Below are 26034 nucleotides of genomic sequence, written 5' to 3'. Positions count from 1 at the left end.
CAGGCCGAGTAGACTTGCCCTAGGCAGTACTTACTGGCTACGGCAAGTTTTGTCATTTTAATTCTGCTTTTCGTAATGTCTGTCTTTGCTCGACCGTGTCAGGGGGACACGTAGTACTTCAACCACGGTGACAGCCGCTGCCCCTTAGATGCATTATAACCTTGTAGCGCTCGATTCAAACGTCATTGCAGTCACAGATGGACGATTCGCCCATTTTACCCAAATACTATTATTTTGTGTGCGATGTTCGTGCATTTTCTGACAAATAAGTCAGATGGCCCATTCCCAGAGCCCTTCCTTAGGATTACCTATGGAGACTTATCAAGCACTAAACCGGGTGCTATTAAAAGCAGAAGGCCAGAGGTGACAAACAATGAGTTGCGACATCTTAAACCCCTCAAGTCTCACAAGTACCTCATTCGACACTCGGCAAACCCACGAGACAGCCTGGCAAAACGTTTCCTGGTCCACATGAAGGGGGACAGGGTGGTAGGGAAAAAAGAGCATCAGCCCTCACAAGATGAAGGCATCCAGCTCCCTCCACAGCCACAGTCAAACTAACCAGCGATGCAACGTCCCCATGATGTCTCCGGGAAGTGATCCATACCAAAAAGATACACTCCTCCAAAGGAATCCTGCAAAGCTGAACGGGAGGACGCTGAAAAACCTTTGGAATTAAAGGAGGCAAACACCACCACCAAGAGAGGGAAATTCCTTCAGAAAACAGGGAACGAGTGGCTTGATCGCCTCTGACAGAAAGCAGAGATAGGAACCTACTAGTAGAACGTCCAACTTGTCAACAGTACATGCCTGTGAAAACCCTCCATCATGAAATCTAAAACACGAGGAGCACAGTACGACGTGTACTACGAATTCTGAGAAAGACATCAGAGCTGGAGTGACGCCTAGTGGTAAGGGTAAGCCCATTTAGTAGAAGATCACCTAGACTGGCGAACATCTCCTGTCACGAAGCAAGGTAGGATTTGCTTTTGAAGTCAAACCCCTTCAACCTCCAAGCTGCCAGATGTAGCTAAGAAAACCAGGGCCAGGTCAGCCTTCCTTAGAGGACTTGGAAAGAGATCGACGAGCCAGGGCAGGCCCAGTGCCAAGCTGAGCAACAGGGAAAACAGACTCCTGAAGACACAGAAAAGAACCAACAAGATCATCTGTGCCTCTTCGCTTTATACATTGGTAATGCTCTCAGTATCAAGAGAATATATCAAGACTAATTCAAAGGGGTTGGCACCCACTGAAGGAGCAATGCATTCATGCCCTACCAGTATTTAAAAAAATGTGTCACAGAACTAAGTGCCCACCCTCTCTATGAAACAATGATTAAACCTCCTGTACAGTGTCTAAAACAGGGACACTGAAGTGAAAATGACGTTCGAGAATAGGGTACACTGTTAAGAGGCTCGATCCTCTCATTTTTCACTCAAATTATAAGCGCAGTGATCAAGGAATTCATCATTTATTTCTCCCACATAAACATCTTGGTACCAAGAATGGGCAATGTACCATATGAAACATTGACAATTAACACAACACTTGGCCAACACAACACTTGGCCACAGTATTATCCATGCAAGCAACCGCCTTTTAATCCATGAGAAGTACTGACAAGTTCTGCCAGATCACCTCTTGGTCTATCCAGCTGTGAGACTTGCCAGAGTCTCCTAGTCTCCACCTGCTTTGACAATACATGTAACTTAAGGAAGCTCCCCAGCACATTGCACTTGAGGTGGTAGTAGGATACAAAGGAGCCACATGGATCAATAAATTACCCTTATTCACATTCAGATTCAACATCACCAGCTGTCACTGCAGAAATTAATGAAGCAGCTTATGCACTTGTAGATGCCATTCTTAAAAAACAAGTACAGGTTCCACTCAGACACCATGCGGGACGATTGTAGCTTCATGCTTTGCTGAAGGAACTGGCAGCACAGTGGGAGACAGGGGCCCCTAAACCCTCATCCAAGTCCAAATTGGGGCCAACCGAGACTCAATCAATGATGTCAAGGAATTCCAACAAGACAGAATTTTTGATGATCTGGAAGAAATACCTTTCTCAGATCTGTCTGAAGAAAACGCTGATGAACTTAAAATATTGCAAAGACATAAGATAAGACTTCTAGAGATTGGAAAGCAGGCCATACAAGTTCAATACCATGTAATCCCTCCATATGGCCAAAGTTGATGGAGAAGCTGAGGGAGGCTCGATTAACTAATAATCAAGGTGGAGAATAACCTGGAACATTCCAAGTGTAAAAATCCCACCAGAGAAGCCAGCAAGTCTGTAAACACACATGGGGTAGTTTTCAGGCCAACTAGTTGAACTGTGTAATGATATTATCAGCACAATAATATTTCAGAGGTACATATAGTGACTCTCTGCAAAAAGAAGAGCGGAAAAATATATCATGTTAAGGAGTCCTTCACCTGGGTCAGCTGGGATCCATCTTGGTAGAAGACTTAAACATCTCCCTGCTTACTCCCTTCAAGCTGAAGACCAATCTAAACCTCAGTGATAAGTTGTAAACCATATCCATGATTGAGTTGTAGCCTAATTTCATATCTGAAGCATGACTCAACACAATGGCCTGCTTCTCTGAATTGATGCGTTGATTTGATGGTTCACTGCGGGCAATGAGTACAGTATGATGCAGAGGTTGCTTGCATGGTCCATCAGGGTGGGAGGTGATCCCAGAGGGGCTGGCCACCAAGAGTCATCCCAGGCTGAAGGGGTGGTTTCCAGGATGAGTACTTAAGTCTTGTTCGAGTTGAGCTTGAGGCAGCTATCTTTTATCCAGGAAGAAACATTCTTCATTCTGCTGTGGAAGTGGGCTCTGGTGTTTTTGGGTTCGTTGGTGAGGGATAGGATCAGCTGGGTCTCGTCGCCATAAGGGACGATGTTGAGTCTGTGGCTTCTAACGATGGCTGTGAGGCGGGCCATGTAGACGTGGAAGAGGGTGGGGCTCAGGGAAGAGCCCTGGGGCACTCTGAAGCTGATCTCTATAGGTTCTAAGAGGAACAGGGGAAGTCTGCACTGCTGAGTCCAGCTGGTGGGGAAGGAGTAGATCCAATTACAGTCGTGGAGTCTTGTGATTAGGGTGCAGTGGGAGACAGTGTCGAAGGCGGCTGAGCAGTCCAGTAGGATGAGGGCTGCAGTATCGCCCCGGTCATGGAGGGAGCGGATGTTGCCGGTGATGGCAAGGAGTACCGTCTCCTTGCTGTTGTTGCTTCAGAAGCCAGATTGGGAGGTGTCCAGGATGTGGTGAATGAATTTAGGGGGTTTTCCCTACTAGACATGTAAAAAAGTTAATATGTCCTATGTGGATAGGTAGTTGTGAGGTTGTATTTCCTTTGTGAATTGGGAGTTCAGAGGTTGTACGTCCTTGGTGGATGGGGAGTTTGGAGGAGTATATGTACTGTGTTGATGGAGAGATGACAAGGTTTAGACGCTTTTGAGGGTGGAGATTTTGGAATAGTTTGGGGACTCTTCTATGTTGATATTTTATGAAACAAGTGTTTTTACTTTTTTCAATAGAAGGTTGGTATAAGATATTTTGCTTCTGCCTACTGTCTGGGGTGAATATGATGTTGTGGAACTGTACGATCTCTGGGCTCTCTGTACTGTGGTTGGGGTAGCAGAAACTGTCCTGAGCATCTAACTCCTTGTGTGGTCTCAAATACCTAGCTACTTAAACATTTACTCCCAGCCTACGAGGAATGTGCCACTTAAAAAACAAAATACTCATAAAGTGATCTATGGATGGACCTTTTAAAAGAACTTATAGAACAGTGTTAATTGTACGGTCTATAAAGAAAATACAGGAAATTGTCCAAGTATGTAAGCTAAGAGAACTTTATTTATCTTCTTTGGCATTTATGTGTAATGGGGTGAACCATAGTCTCTGAAGCATGCTGCATTCACATTTCCAGTTTTTCACATATTTGATGAAAACTCCAAAGACTCCAAAGAGTACACACATATTACAAAGCTAAAAACGTACTAAATTATTTTAAAAGCCTGTAACTGATTTTCACAATATTAGTATCATATAAACTAAACAGGGCCGCTGGAATAATGCAATTCTGTTGTGCAGCTTTTTTTGCATAACGAAAGATTTGCCACTTTTACCACTTAATCCATCATCTGCTCCATAAAAAGAAATGCAGTTTTAAAGAAAAAGAAATGTTGTTCCTATCTCAAAGAGATTAAACTTTTCAAAAAATGTGGGTGTATGTGTTCGCATGTGTTGGAAAACCCTTTGTAAAGGTTAACTGGTCATCTTTCAGCTGCTTATTTCTATATTTGGCTATTAAACTGGTACTCGTGAGGAGAAATATCTGCCCAGATAGTATTATTATGAGTGCAAAATAATTAAGTAATACTATCAAAAAAGTGTTACATAATTTGCCTTTTCTTGCCACATAATTTGGTGCACTCTTGTCGTATATTTCAGTGGCCTTGCATATAAAAGAGCAATTGCATCAATATAGGTTATGATATTTTTTTAGGTAAACAAATGATTGATAAATAAACCTCTATGATCGGACGACCAATGACAGAAAAACAAGCACTGGGAATGCAAATAAGTTTGGCTTGTAAGTAGATGCACAAGATATGCCTACAGGTTTGATTAGCTGTAAATCTATAGGATAGACCATGCTATCTGTTTATATGCATGTGGAGATCTCAGGATAAGTGCCGGTACTGTCCTGTAAAGAAGCACTGTTCTGTTCCATTTCAGCTACCGCAGATCTCAGGAGAACTGTCAATAGAGGCTTTAATGAGTTAGAAATCATTGATGAGTTACCAGTTATTTCCCATTAAATGTATGACAGACCTCTGTACATGTGCTCCTATTATCCAATTGAGATGATATTTGATATTTATTCATTTCTATAGCGCCTGAATCACCCCATAATGGTTATCTCTGCGCTTAGGACAGTGTGCTACAGCCAAACCATAGGGACTCAGAAAAGAAAGGTCTTTAAAAGCTTCCTGAATTGAGGAAGGCTCTGACAATCACGAAGCTGGAGGGGAAGTTTGTTCCAAAATGTCTGGGCAAGATCAGTAAATGCTTTGCCTCCCTTGCGAGCCTTTTTAATTCTTGGAGTGCAAGGTCGTAGCTTGGATCCTGATTGGAGGGTCTGCGGGAGAGTGTACTTGGTAAGTTTATCTGACAAGTAGGAAGGCCCCAGACAATTAAGGGCTTTGTAAATAATACAGCCGATCTTGAATTTCACCCGCTTTCTTACAGGTAGCCAGTGGAGTTTGTTAAGAAGTGGACGAGAAGCCGTTCCTTGAGGGGGGTTTGCAACTAGTCGGGCGGCCGTATTCTGGACACTTGTAACTTGTTTAGGGATGCCTCGTTGGCCGAGGCTAACAGTGCGTTTTAGTAGTCCAGATGGCTTAACACTAGGGCTTGCATCTGTGTGTTTTTTTGTAGAAGAAGGTAACATAGGGACTGTTCTTCTAAGTGAACCGAGTGTGTGGAAGCAGGGACCAGAAGTGATAGTGGCGTGAGCCTCAAACATGAGATTCTGGTCGATCCGGATTCCTAAATTCTTGATCACACTTCTTTAGGAGAGGGGGCGGTGCCCAGCTCCTCCGGCCAGCACCTGGGAGTCCAGCTTATGGCTGCTCCTCCAAACAACATGATCTCCGTTTTATCGGCATTCAGTTGGAGGAAGTTGGTCCTCATCCAGGCAGCAATGGTCTTCATGCCCTCAGAAACAATGATTTGTTTGTCAGGGTTAGATTTATCAAAGGTGAGGAGGACCTGGGTGTTTTCCACCTATGAGATGGGACTAAACCCTACGTTTCTCATTAGTTTGGCCGAGGGGGTAACAGAAATGTTAAAGAGAGTAGGGCTCAAACAAGAGCCCTGTGGTACCCCCTTGGTAACTTTTGTGGTTTTAGATCTAAGGGGACCCAATGTGACTGTCTGGGTTCTATCAGTAAGAAAGTCTGTAAGCCATTTTAGTGCAACCCCCTGTACTCCAATGCCCTAAAGTCTCTCCAGTAGTATATGATCTTGATCTCAAGCGAAGTGTCTATCAAACATATGTCAGATTTCTGCAAAGACTTAGATAACAACATAAAGAGATATCTTCATAAATCTTCATTCATCACAGCAACTCACGTTTGACTAGTCTCATTTCAAAATGTCTTAGGGTCTGATTTAAATCTTGGCAGATAGATTACTCAATCGCTATGGTGACAGAAATACCATTCGCTGAAATACAATCCTCATAGGATATAATGGGATTTATATTTTAGCGGCCAGGATATCCATCATCATTGTGACGGGGTAACCCATCCACCAAGATCTAAATCAGGCCCTTAATATTGTAAAAGCCTTTACAGTTTTCTTCAAATCTTTTGTATATGCCTGGAAAATAAAATAGCAAATAAAACCGTTCTCCAAAGATTTTTCAAGCAAAGTGTAGTTTATAGGGAGGAGATTTGGTGAAATGGAAGCCAAAATTAATGCGATTTCTGGTAGACAAAAGTTGAGGAACGTGGAGTTTAACATCTTCCATGCTCATGACGAGCTGTGCTCATCATGAGGCACGGCGCTCCGGTGCTCATGACGAGCTCAACTCGTCATGAGGCGTGGGACGCTCACGCGCGGGGATAATTCCCATGCTGTGCTGAGCGTTCCACGGGAACGGGTGTGGTCAAGACGAGCTCAGCTCGTCATGAGCACACAAGCGCCGTGCCTCATGACGAGCTGAGCTCGTCATGAGCAACGGGGCGCTGCGCGCGCCCCCGCCCCCCAGCACAGCGGGTGAATTACCCCCGCACGGAAGGGGTTAAGTCGGTAACTCATACTTTTGAGATTAAAGGATCAAGGTCCGGATTCAAAATAATTGAGTTTGAAATGCCCACATTTTTTTTCTCCATTTAATATGTCTGTAATGTGAGTTAAAAAAAATCTTTGTTTCAAAAACTGGACCTTAGTGACCGATAGCGGAAAGCAATTTGGAAGGGGCATGAAAACGATGTCCCCTCCAAAGTGTAAATAGGTATGGCATATATAAATGATTTGCAACCACAATAGTGGTTGCAAATCATTGACCAGTACCAAGACTTCAAAGGCGGTTGTAACTGATTCGCAATTGGGAAGGTGTCCCAAAGGGAATGGTAAATCACGTTATCAGCCTCCATGGTACCAGACAGTGGTTTGTCCGATGTTAACCAATGGGAAACTTTTTTTGTTTCAAGCAGCATCAGTTCCCTTAAGGTACACTGGCTGCTTTCAAATAAAAAGTTTCCAATTTAGTAATGCAAACATATGCCTTTTTTTGCAGTCCACCATCCCTGTATTTGTAAACAATCACTGCGGGTGGAAAATAATGTTCTGCCCAATTATTATTCATCATGCAAGTCATTTTGTGACCGTAGCGACTAGAGACTGTGCAGTGTGAGCCCTTGATACATAGGTCGCATTGCTGATTGAAAAACTGATGGAAGAAATCTGGTGAGCAATTTGAAACCACTTTCTTGCGACCAGTCTATTAATACAACTGAGCAGGAGAGTATCGATTCAGATTTTCATATGGCTTCATCCAAAGTGAGATGGCATGGTGGGCACAAGCACAAAGGTTGGGACGCTACCCTGAGTAATTGCCAGTGGTCAGGCTTGTCGCAAGCATTCCTCCCATCACATTTTGGTGCTTTAATACAACTGATCAGAACAGAGGGAAGTTAAAGTTGGGTGATAGGAAAAAAGTACTATCAGGAAGGGGTGAGGATCAGTTTTGCTGTCGATATGACTTCCCAGAGGTACCTTCTGTGTTAAATATTGTATGCATGTCCTTTCATTTTGAACATCAGAGAGACACAGTAGAAGCAACATAGCATTATCTAAACAACTAAGAGAGCCATATGACAAGTACCCTGACTTGTGTGATGTAGTTGGTGGATTTCATGTTCATACATAACAGTGTGGAGTACAATCGGCATGTAATGGGCTGAGCTAAAGGCTTGCTCTTTCTCCCAAGAAAGGGCTGGTTAGTTTTGGCCATGGCACTTCTCTGGTACTTCGCAAGCTGCTCGAGCTTCTACCTTTGAGGTTGTGGGGCAAGTACTTAAAGTGGCTGGGTCAGTCTTTTGCAAGAACCCTGCCATTTCTGGGGTCTGTATAGTTATCCACACTTGAGCAATGCCTTCTACATACCGCAGGTGCAGAGCTGGACTTTTACCTTCTAAATGACCATGGAGAGATCAGAGATTTAGGGAGGTGAAGGAAAGGAGATAGAGGAAAGCATGGAGATGATGGAGTCAGTGAGAGCTCGCTGCACACTAGTGGGTCAGGGAGTCAGGAGAGACAGTGATTCTTCAAACAGCATACCTAAGCGTGCACTCACTATTTCACAGTTCGGTGTCATTCATATCTATTTTCTAGATAAAAAATGTAGGTGCCTGAGCCTTTCAAAAAAAGATAATATGTGTTTTATTCAAATTAATGCTAAGGTAATACGTCGTTGAGAATTTAAACAAAGCGGTTATTTTCCTTCAGAGGTCTGTTGGGGCTAAATCTAATAAAATCATATCATCAGCAAACATTAAGTGATTGATATCCCTTCTTCCCAATTTTGGCTGACAAGAGTTTATCACTCAACCGCTGCTTAGTCTGCCAAATAGAGGGAAAAGCACAAGTGTGCCAAAATGCACCCCTGTTTAACCCCATTTTTAATTCGAGTAGTAGCCGAATATTCATTACTACTACTAGAGGCCATCTGTGCTCAAATCCAAGTGTCTTGATGTAATTATAATAAAACGTTTAACAATTCAGTCACTATGTGCTCCTCTTAGATACAGTTTAGACCGCAAGGTATTATCAAATCAAATGCACAAGAGAAATCTTTGAAAGTAACATAAAATTGTTTTTTTTCCATTTGAGCATTTGTCTAGTAATTCACATAGCACTATTAAGTTATGTGATGTCAAAGAGTTTGATCAGAAACCACTTTGTTGTATAGAAATCAATTCTTCTAAATCTTCTCATAATTTTACAAGGGACAATATATGCTTAGAATAATGTTCCCCATCCACATTTAACATCCCTTTTGGCTGATTGTTTCTGGGATAACTGGAAAGACCTTCCTTTTCCTTTGTTAAAACTGTCTCTCCATGATTCAAGTATGTGACTAAGACATGGGCTGGCATTCAAATGAGAAGTCAATAATATTTGACAAAATCAACAGATTTAATTGGTATATTGCTACTGCTTTCACATTAGGACTCTGAGCAGGAGATGGTTTAGCTTTGGTAATCAAATTTAGTACATCCCCTCCATTAACTAGAAAATGAATATCAAACTCCTCCTTATTTGATGATGGATAGCGAGACCCCCTTTGGTGGCCCATAAGGCTGAAAGAGGTGACTGGGCCCCAACTGTGGTGGTTGAGGCAGTTTACCTTTGGTGTTCTGGGGGCCAACGTTCTAGAGACCTGAAAACTGAGCTAAGGGCATCCTTTCTGCACTTGACTCTGAGGGTAGCAATGGTGAATAGCCAACAACTTAGCAGTGAGGTTGTGTTAGATCTGGGGGTCTCTAGTTGGCAGAGGTAGGTACCAATGTCCAAATAGGGACCCCTGCTTCTAGTCAGGGAAAGGGGGATACACTCTTTGGATAACCCCTGCTCACCCCCTTGGTAGCTTGGCACAATAAGACAGGCTTATCAAAGGCAATGTGTAAAGAAGTTGTACCAACACTCACAGTAACATATTGAAAACACCACAAATGGACTCCACACCAGTTTAGAAAAATAAAATATCTTTATCTATTTTACACAAGACCAAAATGACAAAAATGTAACATACACAGTTCAAGGATATGATTTTCAAAGAGTTCTAGGGTTTCCGTCAAAATAATCCACAGTTGCATCACGTGTAGCCCAAAGTAGCTATAGATGCGACAAAAGTTCCAAGTGGAAGCTGCAGCGTTGAAAAACAAGCGATGCGTCACTCCTGAGACTCTGGGGAGGCGAAGCGACAGCCCTGCTGCATGCAGCAGGCATGTTGCGACTAATCCGGTCTGTATGGGGAGGGATGCGATACCTTGTATGGGTTCCGGTGCCCAGGTTTGGTAGAAAGCGTCTCGCACAGGTAAGATGCGACGATCTTCGGGACGGCGACGATCTAAGGTTCGGCGGCGAAGCGTTGATCGGCGCGGCCCCTCGATGCGATGGCTCAGCGACGATGTTCGCAGCGACGTGATGCGGTCCGCAAGCAAGCGGTGCGACGATCTCACCCAGCAACGTCAGGCTCTGCGACGGTACTCGCAACGACAGGAATCTTCCCGCACCGGGGTGATGCGCTCCGCAAGTGAACAATGCTGCGGCTCTTGCAGCGGCAACAGGCGCTGTGACAATCTTCGCGGCGATGGGAACTTTCTCGCACTGTGGACGATGCTCTTCGCAAGCGGGCGATGCATGAAAATTGCAGATCTTCTTCTTTACTTTTTGTCCAGCTCCCCAAACAGCAGGCACAACTTCCAGAGGCCCCAAAATGGGATCAAGCACTCTGGGAAGGGCAGAACTCATACAGCAGAGTTCAGGGGGAACCTGGGGGTTAAGTCCCTTTGTTCCTGGGACTTCTTAACAGGAGGCCAGCTCTCCTCAGGCCCTTGGAGTTCTCTTCAAGCAAGGGGACACAGCAACAGCAAAGTCCTTCCCCTCTCCTTGGCAGCAAAGCAACTGCAGGTCAGCCCACAAACACACAGCAGGACAGTACTTCCTCTTCAGTCTTCCAGCTTTCTCCTTGGCAGAGGTTCCTTATTGATTCCAGGATGATCTAATTTTCTGCAGCTCTTTTTATACCAGTCTTTCCTTTGTTCTTGGCAGAGAAGTCTTGGCTTAGTCAGAACCAGTTCTGGTCGGACCTGGAGCACTTTGTTTTCCTGACTTCTTCTTTTCTTTCAGAGAGAGGGTCAGGGTTGTCAGCCGCTCAGCAGGAGGTGGAGCCAGCATTGTGGAAGGCAGGCACATCCCTATTCAGGCCCAGGTGCTATCTCCTCCCACCACTCAAGATGCAGATGCAGCTATTCAGCCTAGGGCTGACTCAGCCAGCCTATTTGGGGCTCCCGAGCCTCTGTCACTCACAAATCAGACAGTCAATTCACAAACAGGCCAAGGCACACAGAAAGGTTAGACATGAGAACAGCCACTTTCTAAAAGTGCTGTTCTCAAACACAGGATTTAAAACCCATCCTTCCTAGAAAATGTGTTCAGGGAAACCAGACTTTTATAGTACATGCTTGACCTTTCACATACACTGCACCCTGCCCAGGGGGTACCTAGGGCCTTCCTTAGGGTTGTCCAATGTGTACCGAAAGGGAAAAGTTAGGCCTGGCCAGTGAGGGCACTGGTCAGGTCAGCATGGCAGTTAGCAACTGCACACAGGCACTGCAGTTGCAGGCCTGAGACACCATTTTAGGGCTACTCATGTGGGAGGCACAATCAGTGCTGCAGGCCCACCAGTAGCATTTGAATCACCAGCCCTGGCGCACTCAGTGCACTTTACTAGGGACTTCCTGGTAACACAAATATGCCAATCATGGATAATCAATTACAATAACAATTTATACAGAGAGCATATGCACTTTAGCAATGATTAGCAGGGGAAAAGTGCCCAGAGTCCTATTGCCAACAACCGCAGTTCAGGTAAAACAAGGGAGGAAGAAGCAAAAGGTTTGGTGATAACCCTGCAAAAAGGGCCATTTCCAACTGGTGGTATGGGGAGCAAGAGCTCAGAACTCAACATTCAACCAACAGACGCAATAGCAATATTCATCCCAGTGCTTAACTTTTGGTTAAAAGAAAGAACTTTACTATTAAAGCAAAACAAAATATGATAAAGGTCAACAGCGGTCTCAGGTATGGGATTGTAAACCCATCTATGGTCTTCCTTTGTACTATACCTCCTCCGGTACCCTCTCCTTGCGCATCGCTGCTTTCACACAGCGATGCGTCATTTCTCATAAATGAGGCCCCAGGTGTTTAGCTTTTCATTCTTCTCATTTTTACTTGGTGAAAGAGGGTCCCTGGATAAAGCACAATCATTTATGCAATAAGCTGAACTTCAGCCATGTTTGGTATCTGCCTCTCTTTGGGCACTTCACACGAGATAAAAATGATTACAATGGGCATTGACGCTCTCTATAGCATTCATTAAACACATCCCTAGTAACAAACAGCAACTTACTGTAGGCGAATTCAATGTATGGGTAACATACAAATACGATTAGATCATTTTTATGAGCTCTGCTTTTCAGAAGCCTCAATCCATGCAGAAGTAGTGTTGATAAATAAAAATTAACAATGCCTAAATTGCCGAAGATAATGCAGCAGCTTTCTGTTTTTTAAGGGTCTGATTGTGACAATTTTTGTCCGCTATTATCGGCCTCGGTAAGTCTGGGTGAGGGAACACCAGGCCCCTTGTGAATGAGCAGAGTAGTATCCCACCTGGTTGCCTCCTCCCACGACTCATAATCAGGATCATAATGTGAAGGAGAAAAGTGGCCATGCAATCATTTCCTAGCATTGAGGAGGCAACTTGGCATAGTGTACTCTAAGACATGGTATCTCATTTTGCCAATCTGCAGGCACTGATGTTCTGTCTTCTGAAAAGGAAGGAGCATATTTTTAATTTTAATATATACGTGTTTCCTATTTATGTAACATTATATTAATTTAAATATCCAGGTTAGACATTTGATCTGCCATTACTCTTCAACTCAGCTTGTTTTACTACGATTTTATTATACATTTGTAAAAACATATTAATAGACACCTGTAATATTACATTTCTTTTGAACCAAACGCAATGTCAGGAATATAAAATCAACAGAAGGTGGCCTGAAGGATATTTTGCGACTGCATAAAGATTCTACAGCTAAACAAGTAACTGTCTACATAGTCCTATTAAAACAAAAAAAAATCGGTGGTGAATCTCATACAAAATGTGCAGTAGAGAAAAAGGCACAAATGAAACCATACTTTTTCATGTTAATCTGTTTGGAAGCCGGAGGCGTGGAGATAGGTGCTTAAAAGCCGATATTTGGAAGAAGATCTCATTTTTGTATAGGAAAACGTAGTTGACCTTTACTTTCACAACACAAGGCTACGATTGACTAATGATTAGCCTAACAACAGACTTTGAAATCTTTAACAATGATGACAGCCAATTGATTGTGTGTATGCTTGATGCTTAGAGTTCCAAAGAGAAAAGTAATTTATCAGACTGATGCATTTCCAAGAAGGCAAACAATTTCATTCCTTGAATGTGGCTGTACATCCTTAATATAGGTACGTTACAGGAGCATACAATCGAGTGACATTCAGACACTGGTATAGAAAAAAATAACATTTCCCTGATGTGAAAAATCGCACACTGGTCACAGTAGTCGAACTTACAATGACTTGGTAACCATAGTCAATGCAAATGTTCCAACTAAAATGCAGGCCTCCGAGGGTGGACTCCTCAATGTAAACTCTTCAAAGTGTACACTCAGAGCCAAATACTTTTCAGTAGGAGCCGCAGCTCCCTCCTCATGATGACCTGCAGGAGAACCTTTCATTTCTAAAGCTAAGGCCTAGAGCTATAGCACTAGGAGTGGTTCCAAGGAAATGTATTTGTTTTTTTCAATAATTGTATGTGTGTAATAAAGCACCTGCCAGTTCACAGTGCTTAACATGTCAGGTTTTAGAAGCTTGAGTCAAAGAGAAGCGCCCATGAATGATCTGATTAACTACATTGATCTCAAAGCTCTCTCCCTCTGGCATGAAGTTGAAAGATGAGTTTTGGTCTTTGGCTTCAGAAGATGTTCATGGGTCCTGGTTCCTTCAGAAGGAAGAGATGGTCCCTGTTGGGTTTTTTCCTCAAAACTCAAGTACCTGCTTTAGAAGGGCTCTCTTTAAGTCCTTTTGGAATTGTTTTAGGATGGGCACTTTTTTTTTCCTCTGTGGAATTCTGATCATCCAATAGTCTTGATCACAGAGTTCAGATGATTTTTTTTCCCCAGACATGCAGTGGGGTTCCGAAACTTTTTTTCTGCAAATACTCTATAGATAAAGCACAAGTCTTAAATGTAATGCTCTGGTCCTTTGGTGCCAATGGGTCTAATTTTGGGCCAAAGGGATATGATATCAATTCCTCTGCTTCAGGGAAAGCCTGGCTTCTTAATTCTGGATACTGTGGGCCTTTTGGATTATAAAAATTAAACTCTTCAAGAACTATATGATATTGAAAACTTAAATCAAACACAAGAAGATGATGGCCGGAGCGCTGAAACTTTTCAGACACTCACCCCCAGTCAAAGTTCTGGATTGAATCCATCATCCTTCTTTAGCTCACTTCGCCATCCTAGTCTGAGGACGTCTGAGACAGAGTCAGACGTAAACAGAAAGTTCGCAAGTGATCGCTACGGTGGCACATATCCCCAATTTCCCCACCGGCTGGTGAAGAAGTTTCGCATTAATTGCACAAGATTTCCCTGACTAAGGATACTACACGAAAGGTGTCGGATGACACCCGTCCTCACAAGCTACCGAAGATACCTCTAGCTTCCTACGTTCTCAGGCTGTCCTTCATTTCCTTTGTCCTTATGAAGACCGCTCCAGATACAATTAAGTCTGCACTACACTTTAGGGTCGAATCGTCAACGTTGTGTATGTAAATCTTCCATAAAAAGTCACAACACAAGAAAGAAAAATAATTTAGTTTGTTGTGACTATTGAATTCGAAATGGACTGATGAGAATGTATGTTTCGTATAAGTGTATGTTAATATATTATCCCCCCTTATCTCTGTATAGCACGATCATCGCTTGTCATACCAGTCACTAAAGCATTGCACTTTGTATGTGATTTTATGTCATTTTTGTTTCAGACAGCCATTTGTCTATTGATTGATATTTGCAAGATACGTATAATAAGAAAAATCTTTCAAATTAGGAGTTGCGTTGTGTGCCCTTGCATATCATACATCCAATGTTGGTTTGTGAAATACTTAAAGAATACGTATAAGTATAGCAAAGCAAAGAAATTGTTCTATACCCGACAGAACCACTATTTTTTGTTTAACTTTAGGACCCAGGTTCTGAGGGCTACTGGGTTACCCCATTATATTTAACAAATTCTTAAAGCCAGCAAAAATGCAGTCAGCAAAACATAAAAACAGGAGGTCTGAAGACAAAAGTTTAGGGCAAACCATGCCAAGGTTGCCAGTACCAACATGTACCCTCACCTGTATTATATTTTTGTAGTCAATAATGTGGATGCAATATTTTAGCACAATGTAATTTAAGCACCGCCCGCCACAATGCTGGGAATGGAGGATGCCACGGTGATGGTGGCATCCTAATCGCAGCTCCGGGACCGCCGCACCACTGGCGGCCAGTCCCAGCACAGCTAGGGTGGCGGGTGGGTGGGCGAAAGTCCACCCACCATCCTAATAGGCCCCTAAGTATGTAGAACATTTTCATACGATATGAGCGAAGCGTATGAGCATGCCCTTATGCACATGTGATACCATTTAGGATACAAAGGAGCATGGAGGTTGTTCACTCCTAACAGACAGGAATAAACCTCACTTACAGAAGCTAATTAAGGTTCACATGATGGTTTGGATACCGTCAATGCATGTCACAGTAAGCATGACTTTATAAAGCAGGATGAAATGCCTATTTGTTTTCTTTGCAAATGAGTGTTTGTCTTATTTTCGCAGAGCAGAAAGGACTTGGTAAATCACCAAGTCACTCACCTGAGCTTATTTTGGAGGATAACATTGGCAACATTATCCACATTAGTACGTATGGATGGCACGCGTATGTATGAGAGGATGAGAATCTCTTTCCATAAATAAGTAGAAAGGTTTTGGTGTCAAGATAGTTGGGGTCAGATTGGTCCAGATGAAAGCTGCACAACTATACAGTAGATAAATGCGGATGAAGACTATCAACCCATGGATGTGAGGACCATTGATTACTCCTCTGACATCTGATTATGTTTTTAAGCACACTAGGGGTAGCCTCATGATTATTAATTAAAAACATTAGAGTTTAATTTAAGCGATTTTATCTTTGTAAACTTTCCCTGATCTCATCAATAACATTTATTACCAACAAATGCTTCCTTCAAGAGTAGGATTAACCCCGCTTGGCTATGAATAGCTAGCTGGCGTTGATGAGACATGCCGCTCAACTGTGTGTATTTTTTTCCAACTGTGATTGAGAATAAGGACTAGGTGAGTTATTGATAATTGATGAATGAATCCCTTCCAACATTATAGGTCTTCAATACAGTTTTGTTTTAATCTCACTGACTTTTATGTAAACAGCAAGTGCATCTGTAACAAAGTACTACGCAAGTGAACTGTAATACAACACAAAATAATATGTACCTCAGGACAATTGTATTGTCAGGTTTGCTCTAATTTCGGTCCAAAAGCCGATTCCTTTGTGCAGTAGTTAATTTCAAATCTTTGCCATCATTATAAATATAGTTTTGATGGTAGAAGCGTAGTTAACACTCTAAAGCCTGTGAATTGGCTAATGTGCCTCTCTTTTTTCCGCAGGTGCCACCAATACTGCTGGACAAACAGTTCTCAGAATTCACCCCGGATATAACACCAATCATTCTGGCTGCCCACACCAACAATTATGAAATCATAAAGCATCTTGTCCAGAAAGGTGTCTCTGTGCCCCGGCCTCACGAGGTGCGCTGCAACTGCGTGGAATGCGTCTCCGGATCTGACGTGGACAGCCTCCGGCACTCCCGGTCCAGATTAAACATCTACAGGGCTCTGGCCAGCCCCTCGCTGATCGCGCTGTCCAGCGAAGACCCGTTCCTCACGGCCTTTCAACTAAGCTGGGAGCTTCAGGAGTTGAGCAAAGTGGAGAATGAGTTTAAGTCGGAATACGAGGAGCTCTCTCGGCAGTGCAAGCAATTTGCAAAAGACCTTCTGGATCAGACAAGGAGTTCAAGAGAACTGGAAATAATTCTTAATTACAGGGACGATAACAATTTGATAGAAGAGCAGAACGGGAATGATCTGGCGAGATTGAAGCTAGCAATTAAATATCGCCAAAAAGAGGTGAGCGTTGCTGCCAATGCGTGATTAATATTATAATTGCAGTAATGTAGCCCTTGTTAATAGGTTGAGATGCCGCAGACAGATCCAGAGATGTCATCAATTGAGCACTTCATGGGCCACAGATAGTTTTAAAATAAGCACACTAATTTAGTATATAATCCTTATTTTCTCAATCTTCGGTCATCATAATGCGAGAGCTGTTTCAGAAGTGTTAAGGAAAGCCAAATGTTGTTTACCTAAATGTTTGCAAATGTTGATTAATTGTTTGCTCTTTTGATGTTAGATGGTCCGTGGTGGTGAATGCAGGTCTACCATAAAAATAGCAAGCATGCGTTGGATTTTATATGTTATGTTTATTTTGTATTGCATCACGTTTTCAGGGGCGGCTCCTCCTCTAAGGCGGAGGAGCGTCGCCCCACTGCTGCTACCCAGCAGAGGCAACAGTGAAAATGAAAATGATAATTAAATGATTTTATTATAATTTTCTTTTTCACTGTTGCCTCGGCTGGGTAGCCAAGTTGCAGGGCTGTGCCGAGCTATCCTTCTGAGTTTCAGGAGAAGGCGTTGTGGGCTCTACTAAGTGCCCATGACAGTTTGGCTGGGCTTTTTAGGTGGGCCAAACCGTAATACCCACTTAGCATTTCTCCACCTGGCTGTGTTGTACAGCTGGGTAGAGAAAACCCACAGGCTCCCAGGCACTGTCTGATAGGTGGAGCAGGCTTCTCAGACCAATCCCAGTGCTGCTCTCATGCTGGGAATAGCATTCCCAGCATGAGAGCAGCACTAGGATTGGCATTTGGGTGGCTGCGATGTGTGGGCCAGTCGGGATTGGGAGAGGAGGAAGTAGCAGAGTCAGGTAAGTCGAAATGTATTTATTTATATTTATATATTTTTTTGTATCTGTGTCATCCCCTTCCCGCCACCCGCCCTACCTCTTTGAGTCATGGTCAGCAGCCACTGCATATTTATGTTTACCACTGTTGGAGATATCCAATTTGACAAGTGAGAAAACATTTAGTGGGAAACCTAGAGTGGAAAACGTTGTGAGAAAATACATACTTTAAATTCAAGATTCAAAAAACATATTTCTAACACTCCCTTTCCCTTACACTAATTCTAGTTTATAGGATTTCCAGTAACATGTCCCAAGCTCTAAATTGATGGAGATGTGAACACTACAATCAATACAGTACACTGATTTCAAGCTATGCTCATCAGATCATACGAAACGTCCTCACCCTAGGTCCCTCCCACCTCGCATCCACAAGTGAGCCTTCACACCATTTCAAATCCCAAAAAATAAGCATTCATTTGCGGCTCAACAGAGAACTAAAATGAATTAGTACACCGTCCTTTGTTTGCATTAGTAAGCTTGTTCTTCACTTCGCAGAGTAAGGGACTTTCAGAAAGTAATGTAGCTTCGTTCAAGAGTTTGACAGATCTCAGTGATTTAGTTCAGCCATATACAAGCTATTTGTCCACGAGGCAAGCCACTAGCAGCTGTCCTTGACATTTGTATCGATATTCCATATTATTAACACACCATGTCAATTTTCACTCGAACACTTTTTTGCCAATCAAATTGATGGGAGACTAGCACGCTACGAGACAACTCGGCAAAAATGCACTGCCTCACATAAACGATGTACACCCGTTCACCCTTCATACCATCATTGTAATCCTTGCCATCCACTCAACCTCTTATCTCAGGGTGGAGGTTATTGCGCAGTAATTCATAATAGTAAGGCACAACTTGAGTCATCTCACAGGACAGAGACAGACTAGAATATCAGTGCAAGGATTCAGTTCAGTTCATAAATCTTTATTCGAATTCCAAGAATTCATAAAAGCACATCACAACTTTGCATAGTGTTATAAAATCCTTTTTAAAATACCACACAATTGATGTAATACACCATGATAAACACCAAACAGTTTAGCAAAACTTCCATACAGTCAAATAATCAGGGATTGTTCATCATCCTCCGGGCTCGGGTGGTGATTCTCAGAAAAGAGCAAGTGTGAAAAATTACTTCTTCATTTTCTAAGGAAAGCAACATCTGATAAGATTGTTCTAAGGAAACAGGTCTGTGTTTTCTAAAAAATGGGGTTAAAAGCCATTTTGCGTATTTGAAATAATATTTGCAGAAAAAGAAGAAATGTAAATCAGTTTGTGCGCTCACTCCATCACAGGGGCATAATATATTTACCAGGTTTGGCCGATCACCAAGGGGAAAACATAACCAAAATAGGAGGCTTCTTTCCCAATTAGTCATTGGCAAAGTAAGATATGTTGGTAGCGGATACCTATGCAGATCTTTACACATGTAGCTAAGAACGGACGATTTCTTAGATTCCTTTCTTGTCCTTTCTGAATTGTAAAGTGTATAAAGTACTTTTTTCAGGTCATTCTTACAAAATAAGTCGGCTTGTCTTGGGTCAAAAAAAAGACTGACTTTACCAATGCTACATAGACTCTGGTAGACCCCCCAGAGCCAGGGAATATCCATTCCTCGCTCGCACTTTAGGCAATCGCTTATAATTTCTTGCGTTAAGGATGCTGATTTATTTCTCCAAACTGAAAGCCAAAATATAGCAGGACGGGCACTGATAAAATCACAAATAAAGTTTAAGTTCCCTATGGCATATATACTGGGAGGTGGAGATTGGAACACCCAGCAGCTCTCTGCAAAACCAATTTTCTTCCTGCTGGATGCAATAACTCTTCATCAACCCCCATATCTCGGCCCCATACGTGACTACTGGAATGCATTGCAGTTTAAAAAAATGTAAATAGCTAAAATAGCACCTGTTTTCTTCGGGAGGGGGAGACTTAAGATAGAATTGATGGCCTTTGAGAACTTGCTCGTGGAGTGGGTCAAATGCCCAGTCCACGAGCCGTTCGCAGCAAAGACCATCTCTAAGTAGGGAAAGGTACCAGTGGAAGTTAGTCTCTCATTGCCTACCAATATAGAATTAAGCTGGTGTTTCCCTGGTCCGCATGACATAATAAAAGGTTTCTTAAAATTTACACGTAAATCCAGACCGTCCATATACTCAACAAAGGTCTTGACCAGAGTACGCAAGGAGTTTGATGTGCGACCTATAAGGATTGCATCATCTGCATAAAGTAGTACCGGTAACGGTTTACCATTTAATATCTGGACTTCTGGAGTTGACAATTTCAAGGAATTACTCAGCCCATGATTATAAATGATAAAAAGCAGGGGTGCTAAAACGCACCCCTGTCTGCCTCTCCTTCCTAACTTGATGGGTCCCGAGACTTCACCCCCCATGCTAATCCTGACTTGTGCTTTGAGATCCGTGTGCAAATATGCCAAAAAAAGAACCAAGGACTCATCCAAACCATAATCCAATAAAATAGACCAAAGCTTAGACCTATTGACTAGATCAAAAGCGGACGATAAGTCCATAAAGGCTAAGTACACTGGGGAAGATCGGGCAATGTTATATTTACTGATAACCAAATTAAGATTTAAACAATGTTCAGTATATCCGACCTTACTTCGAAAACCCAGTTGGCATGGATCTAGTATGCCACTTTCCTCTGTCCATTGTAAGACCCTATTATATATAATTCGGCCCAAGATCTTTAGTGTATTGTCAAGCAAAGAAATGGGTCTATAATTAATAGGGTCCGATCTATCGCCCTTTTTGTAGACTGGGACGATGAAGCTCGTGGCCCAGGTACTAGGCATAGGGGCTTTGGATAAATTATTTAAAACATTCAGGAGGAGTGGGGTCCAGAACTCTAGTTTCCATTTGATTAAATCTATAGGAAGCCCGTCTGGGCCAGGGGCCTTGTTACCAAGGCTCTGGGCAATTGCCTCTTCCACCTATAGGGTTGTAATTTACTGGCAACACAGTTGGCCCTGCACATAATGATCTAAGCCATATGGCGGAGTGGCATAAATTCTGGAAAAGTGGTTCTACCATGACGCGCTGAAGATAGTGCAACTCACATATTGCGCAAATCTCTGACTGCAGACCAAAATATATTGGCCTTCTTTCCGCCAGCTGACTCCTATAATTCTTTCCAGCATTCACCAAGGAGGACGCCCTTCCGCTCATTTATTACGTTTTTATACTTCTTCCTTACTATCCTTACTTCCGTGCAGCACCTTGGTTTAGAAATTAGGGCCTTGCGCAAGTTCCTATTGGCCTCTGAACATTCGTGATCAAACCACCTCGGTTCTATTTTGTCCTGGGTAAAAGGTACCGACAAGAGAGATTTGATTACTGAGCAAAGTTTAGTGAAATCTTCAATTATCCTTGTATGTGGTCCTTCAGTTGATAAGCACGAGGATATTAAATGCGTGTGCCCCTCTAGCAAAGTCTGAAGTAATTTACCACTGCTAACCCCCCTCCATTTCAGTCTTAATTTATCTGTAGATGGAGTTAGATCTCTTGCAACACAGAAGGTGGTATACACAGGTCGCATTGCTAGTCTTAATACCACTTTAAGGGGATTATGGTCTCCAAAGTCTGTTACTTCGACCTCAGCGGTCAACAAACGGTCTGCGAGGCAAGGAGAGACAAAAATAAAATCAATGATTGAAGAGAAATCCCTTCCTCTAAAAGTTGGTGGCTGCTGGTTTGTAAAAGAATAGATAGAATCAATACCAGCAATATCCATTACGTTAATGAGGATATGCTCCTTCAAAAAAGTATCTAATTCCAATCCCCTTCTTACGGTGGAATCCACGTAGGGTGGATTCATACCATATGGTTTAGTTGGAAGTTTGGCATTAAAATCCCCACCTAGGAAGATCCCAATCGGCTCATCTGAGCCTTGCTGTCTATCTAAATTCGAAAGATTTCTAAAAAGTTCGATAAAGTTCCTATTGGGAACAGAATAAAAATTGTTATTATAAAAATTAATTAGATAAAACGGAACTCATCTTTTATATTTCAATATTTGAATATTGGGGCTGTTGGTGGGTATAACCTTAATACTCCCTCCAGATACTATACTAATTCCAATAAATAATCCCCCGGATGCGCGGCCAAAGTCGGGCTTGGGTGCAGGTAAACTAAAACAATGAAACCCTTCAATATATAGATCATGTGTGGCCCATGTTTCCTGGAACATTATGACATCTTGATCAGACATCATATGTAATCAGTTTGCATCAGCTAACCTAGATTCAAAACCTGCAACATTCCAACTTAAGACCTTAAGGTCAGTATCAGTTAGTAAGATGTGGAACTCCAACTAGGACCAATACATATGGGCAGGAACTCGGGGGTAGATTCAAGATATCTGCATTGGCTCTTGTGCAGTTGTCTCCTGTCTAACTAGGGGCGGTTGTACCTCCAGTTAGATTAGGTGCATTTGGACCTGCAATTGTACCATGTAGCGGGCGCCTGAAGAGGCTATCGCTACCTGGGTTGGTATCACTAATTCTGGGCATATTTTGGGCCAAACTCACAACAGGGTGAGACTGAGGGGGATGGGAATTAGTACAAAGATTGACTAGTGTGGCATCCTTATTCGCCAAAGGTCGGTGTGTCATATCCAGCCTAGGAAATGTAGAGTTTACTGCTGGCAACCCCCCCCCCCGTTACCAATGGTGCAATACACTTTAGGGCCACCACAATTCTCCATATTAAAATCATTTCTGTTAAGTCTTCCCCAAAGTAATTCAAAGTTCTTAATAATCTCCTCTTTAAGTTGGGATAACGCTGAATCTAGAATTTTCTCCACCGCATTTACTATCAAAGTTTCCACATTAAAGCTGGTCTCCCTTCCAGCCACATATTGGTTAGGAATTACATCAGTCTGTGTGCCCCTGGAATCCAGTACCAAGTCTGAGTTGGCATCCTCATTTAAGGTAATGACTGTAGAGATTGCTGAATCATTGTGTGCAGGGCGCTTAGCTTTTACAATTTCCCGAGTGCACTCTGCTCTCTTCCTTTTGCTAACTGGTGCTTTTATTTTAGTGCTCCCTCTGCTTTTGGCCGCCTGCGCCCTGGTATTAATAAGGGTTGCCTCCAGTACAACAACAGTCTTCTCGGGTGCCTGTGGTATACATGCAAAATCCGAATCGTGCGTCGACAAACAGGGCTGAGACAAAGCCGGATGTAGTGACTGGCGGCGTTCAGCAATCTGTATCTCTTGAGTTAGCAAAGATTCTGCTCTCAAGAGGAAGTAATCCAGAGTGCCCACAACTTTTTTCTTACTCATGTTGGGGAAAATAAATCAATGACCTGCCCAACCCACTAAGTGGAGATACAGTTCAGGGGAAATAATGGTACATTACCAAGAAACTTATAAAGCCTTAATAGTACCATATTAAAATAGGAGCCGATATCAAGGGGGTGGCCCAGCCCCACCTCCAATGGTCTCCGAAGGGCGCGGGTGGGCCCGCCATTGGCCTGGGCTTCGCCCGGGCAGCGCCCACGTGCGTTCCGCGCTGCGTGAGTCTTTGACGATTTTTAAGCGCCTCCTGGCGCTAATCCGTAAAGCGTTGTCCTGGCGCCGCTGGGGTTTCTGGGAAATGCAGTTCTCCCAGCCTGGAGCAAAGATCCAGGCACAGCAGGAGGCAGGAGACCCGGTGAGAAAGAAACAGGCAGCAACATCAACTGTGGCGGTGAGTTAGTAGCACGTCCCTGACTGCTCTGTTAACTCGGCAGCCCAATGTTTTATAGGATTTAAAATGCAAATTTCAACTACAAATATATGGTTTCCTTACAAAGACATACGTGGCTTTTAGATGGTAGGTACTACAATGTTTCTCTTCACGTGGCTTACACAACATCATATTTAAAGCAAGGATTCATCATTAGTCAAGTGCATAAAACTTGTAGGATTAGATCATGTCAGGGTATTTGTGTTTTATGGTCACCATTCCTAACATAAATTCCCAAGCCATCACTGTAATACAGGGGATCATACCGGCTATGGCTGAAACTGACAGGGAGTGGGAGTCTCATCAACCTACTCAAAGTATGTCGACTGAGGGCAGGATCAATGATGAACCTCAAACACTGCATCAGAAATCTAGTAACACATAGTCTAATGCTAACGGTAGCGCATGTGCGCTAATCGGGCTCAACACAAATACCGAACACCAATTGTTACATCAGGAGGTAAATTACCCGAGTGACAATAAAACTGAATCCGCCAAGACTTTAGACTCACAGCAAACTGATCTTACTTTGGGATCTATAACTGTCTCACCCAATGTGGAACAATATCCCTGGCATGAATCCAACAAAGTAGAAGTAAGGGGAAACAACATACAGCTAGCAATCACTCCTTCACCTCTTGACTCGAGCTCCCATCCTACCCCCAGCACTGATCTTAACCCACTAATGGGAACAGATGGCAGGGTGAAAAACTCAAAAGTAGTTAAAGATATCGAGAGTGACGCGGCGGAGAACCTCAGAGGGAGTCGCAAATCTGTCTCTAAGCACAAAATACCATGCTCAGTTCCTGCTGTGATAACAAAAGCAAATCTTCCAAAAGAGACTACCACACAACAGATATCTAGCATACCCTATAATCTTGACTCAGAAATTATGAGAACCCCACAAATAAAGAGGGATATCATAAACCTCAGCTCGCAATCTAGCAAGACTTACAAAGCCATGCTCGCTGCTATTAAAGACATGAAAAACCTGCTGTGCTTGTCCGAAAAACGGATTGCAAAAATAGAGGGTTTTCAATCCCCCTCCCCTGAAACAAAAACTAAACAACTTTCCACTCCAATGGCGTATTCTAACAGAATTTACCGCCCACGCATGCAACTCAACTACCTGACTGATAATGAGATATTATCCATCGCGTCTACATATGAACCCTTTCCTACCTCTCAAACTAGGTTAGATGAGAACTATATCCAAACTGTCATAACAGACCCTGGTAGAACGTCTCACGCAAATAATAGAAGGGTTAATAACAACAATCTTATGAAAGTGTCAATAACGCCTGTTGAATCTATGCCACCTTCGATCAATGCGCAGAAACATTTTCGGTGCATTCTACTAAACTGTCGATCAGCTAATAAACACGCGGCTGACATAGCTGGTCTCATACTTAACCATGAAATTGACATAACCATTCTAACTGAAACTTGGCTTTCTGACTCTTCGTCGCCTTGTTTAGACCTATTAGTCCCCCCGAACTACCAGATTCTGAGGCAGGATAGAAATATCAGAAAGGGTGGAGGAATCGCCTGTATACATAGATCTGACATCTCCATTACAAAAATACAGGCTGACCCGTTAGATTTTTGTGAATATCTAGGCATATCCGTAAGATCATCAGATAACCAGAACTGTAAACTCCATGCACTCTACCACCCCCCTGGCACTAAGACCAAATTCATCAACCAGATGATAGAAATCATTACTACTAACTCTAATCAGCAGTCGAATTATATTTTCCTAGGAGATTTCAACATTAATTGGGAAGATCATGATGATAATCAAATCACCCAGTTGAAAACCTTCCTGGATGAGCAATCCTTAGTCCAAGGATGTCATCTCCCTACCCACACCAAAGGCTCCACCTTAGATTGGATCGTAGCTAAAGAGAAATCAATCGAAAACATTATAATCACACCCTGCGATTGGTCGGATCACCACATAATTACTTTCGAAATTCCCCTCAGAAAAACAATACCATCTTCACAAGCCATCAAACCAAAAAAATAGACCAGGGACACTAGAGGAATTAAAAAGGAAAGCATAGCAGCACGCTGCGAAATAGATTTACAGCCACCCAAAAGCATGGTTGACGTCAATGACCTAACACTGCATTATAACAAATCAATGTCCAGCATTATTGAGGACCTGGCCCCACTAAAACTGAAAAGGGTCTCAGACAAAGACAAAAATCCGTGGTTCAATGGTGCCCTTAATGAAGAAAGAAGATCACTGAGATTATCAGAA

At 42.8% G+C, this 26034-nt stretch overlaps 1 protein-coding gene across 2 annotated transcripts in view; it reads left to right on the top strand.

The window, feature by feature from the left end:
- TRPC4 (transient receptor potential cation channel subfamily C member 4) overlaps nt 1–26034 on the top strand; it is a 1462580-nt gene that overhangs the window by 794240 nt on the left and 642306 nt on the right. For both annotated transcript variants that reach the window (XM_078657230.1, XM_078657231.1), the window contains exon 4: nt 16597–17115. In XM_078657230.1, coding sequence (XP_078513356.1) covers nt 16597–17115 — 519 coding nt within the window. The remainder of the gene's footprint in view (nt 1–16596; nt 17116–26034) is intronic.

This window comes from Lissotriton helveticus, chromosome 8 (genome assembly GCF_964261635.1).
Source record: "Lissotriton helveticus chromosome 8, aLisHel1.1, whole genome shotgun sequence".
Lineage (NCBI taxonomy): Eukaryota > Metazoa > Chordata > Amphibia > Caudata > Salamandridae > Lissotriton > Lissotriton helveticus.
The sequence above is the reverse complement of the archived record's forward strand: the minus strand, read 5'-3'. Positions and strand labels throughout refer to the sequence as shown.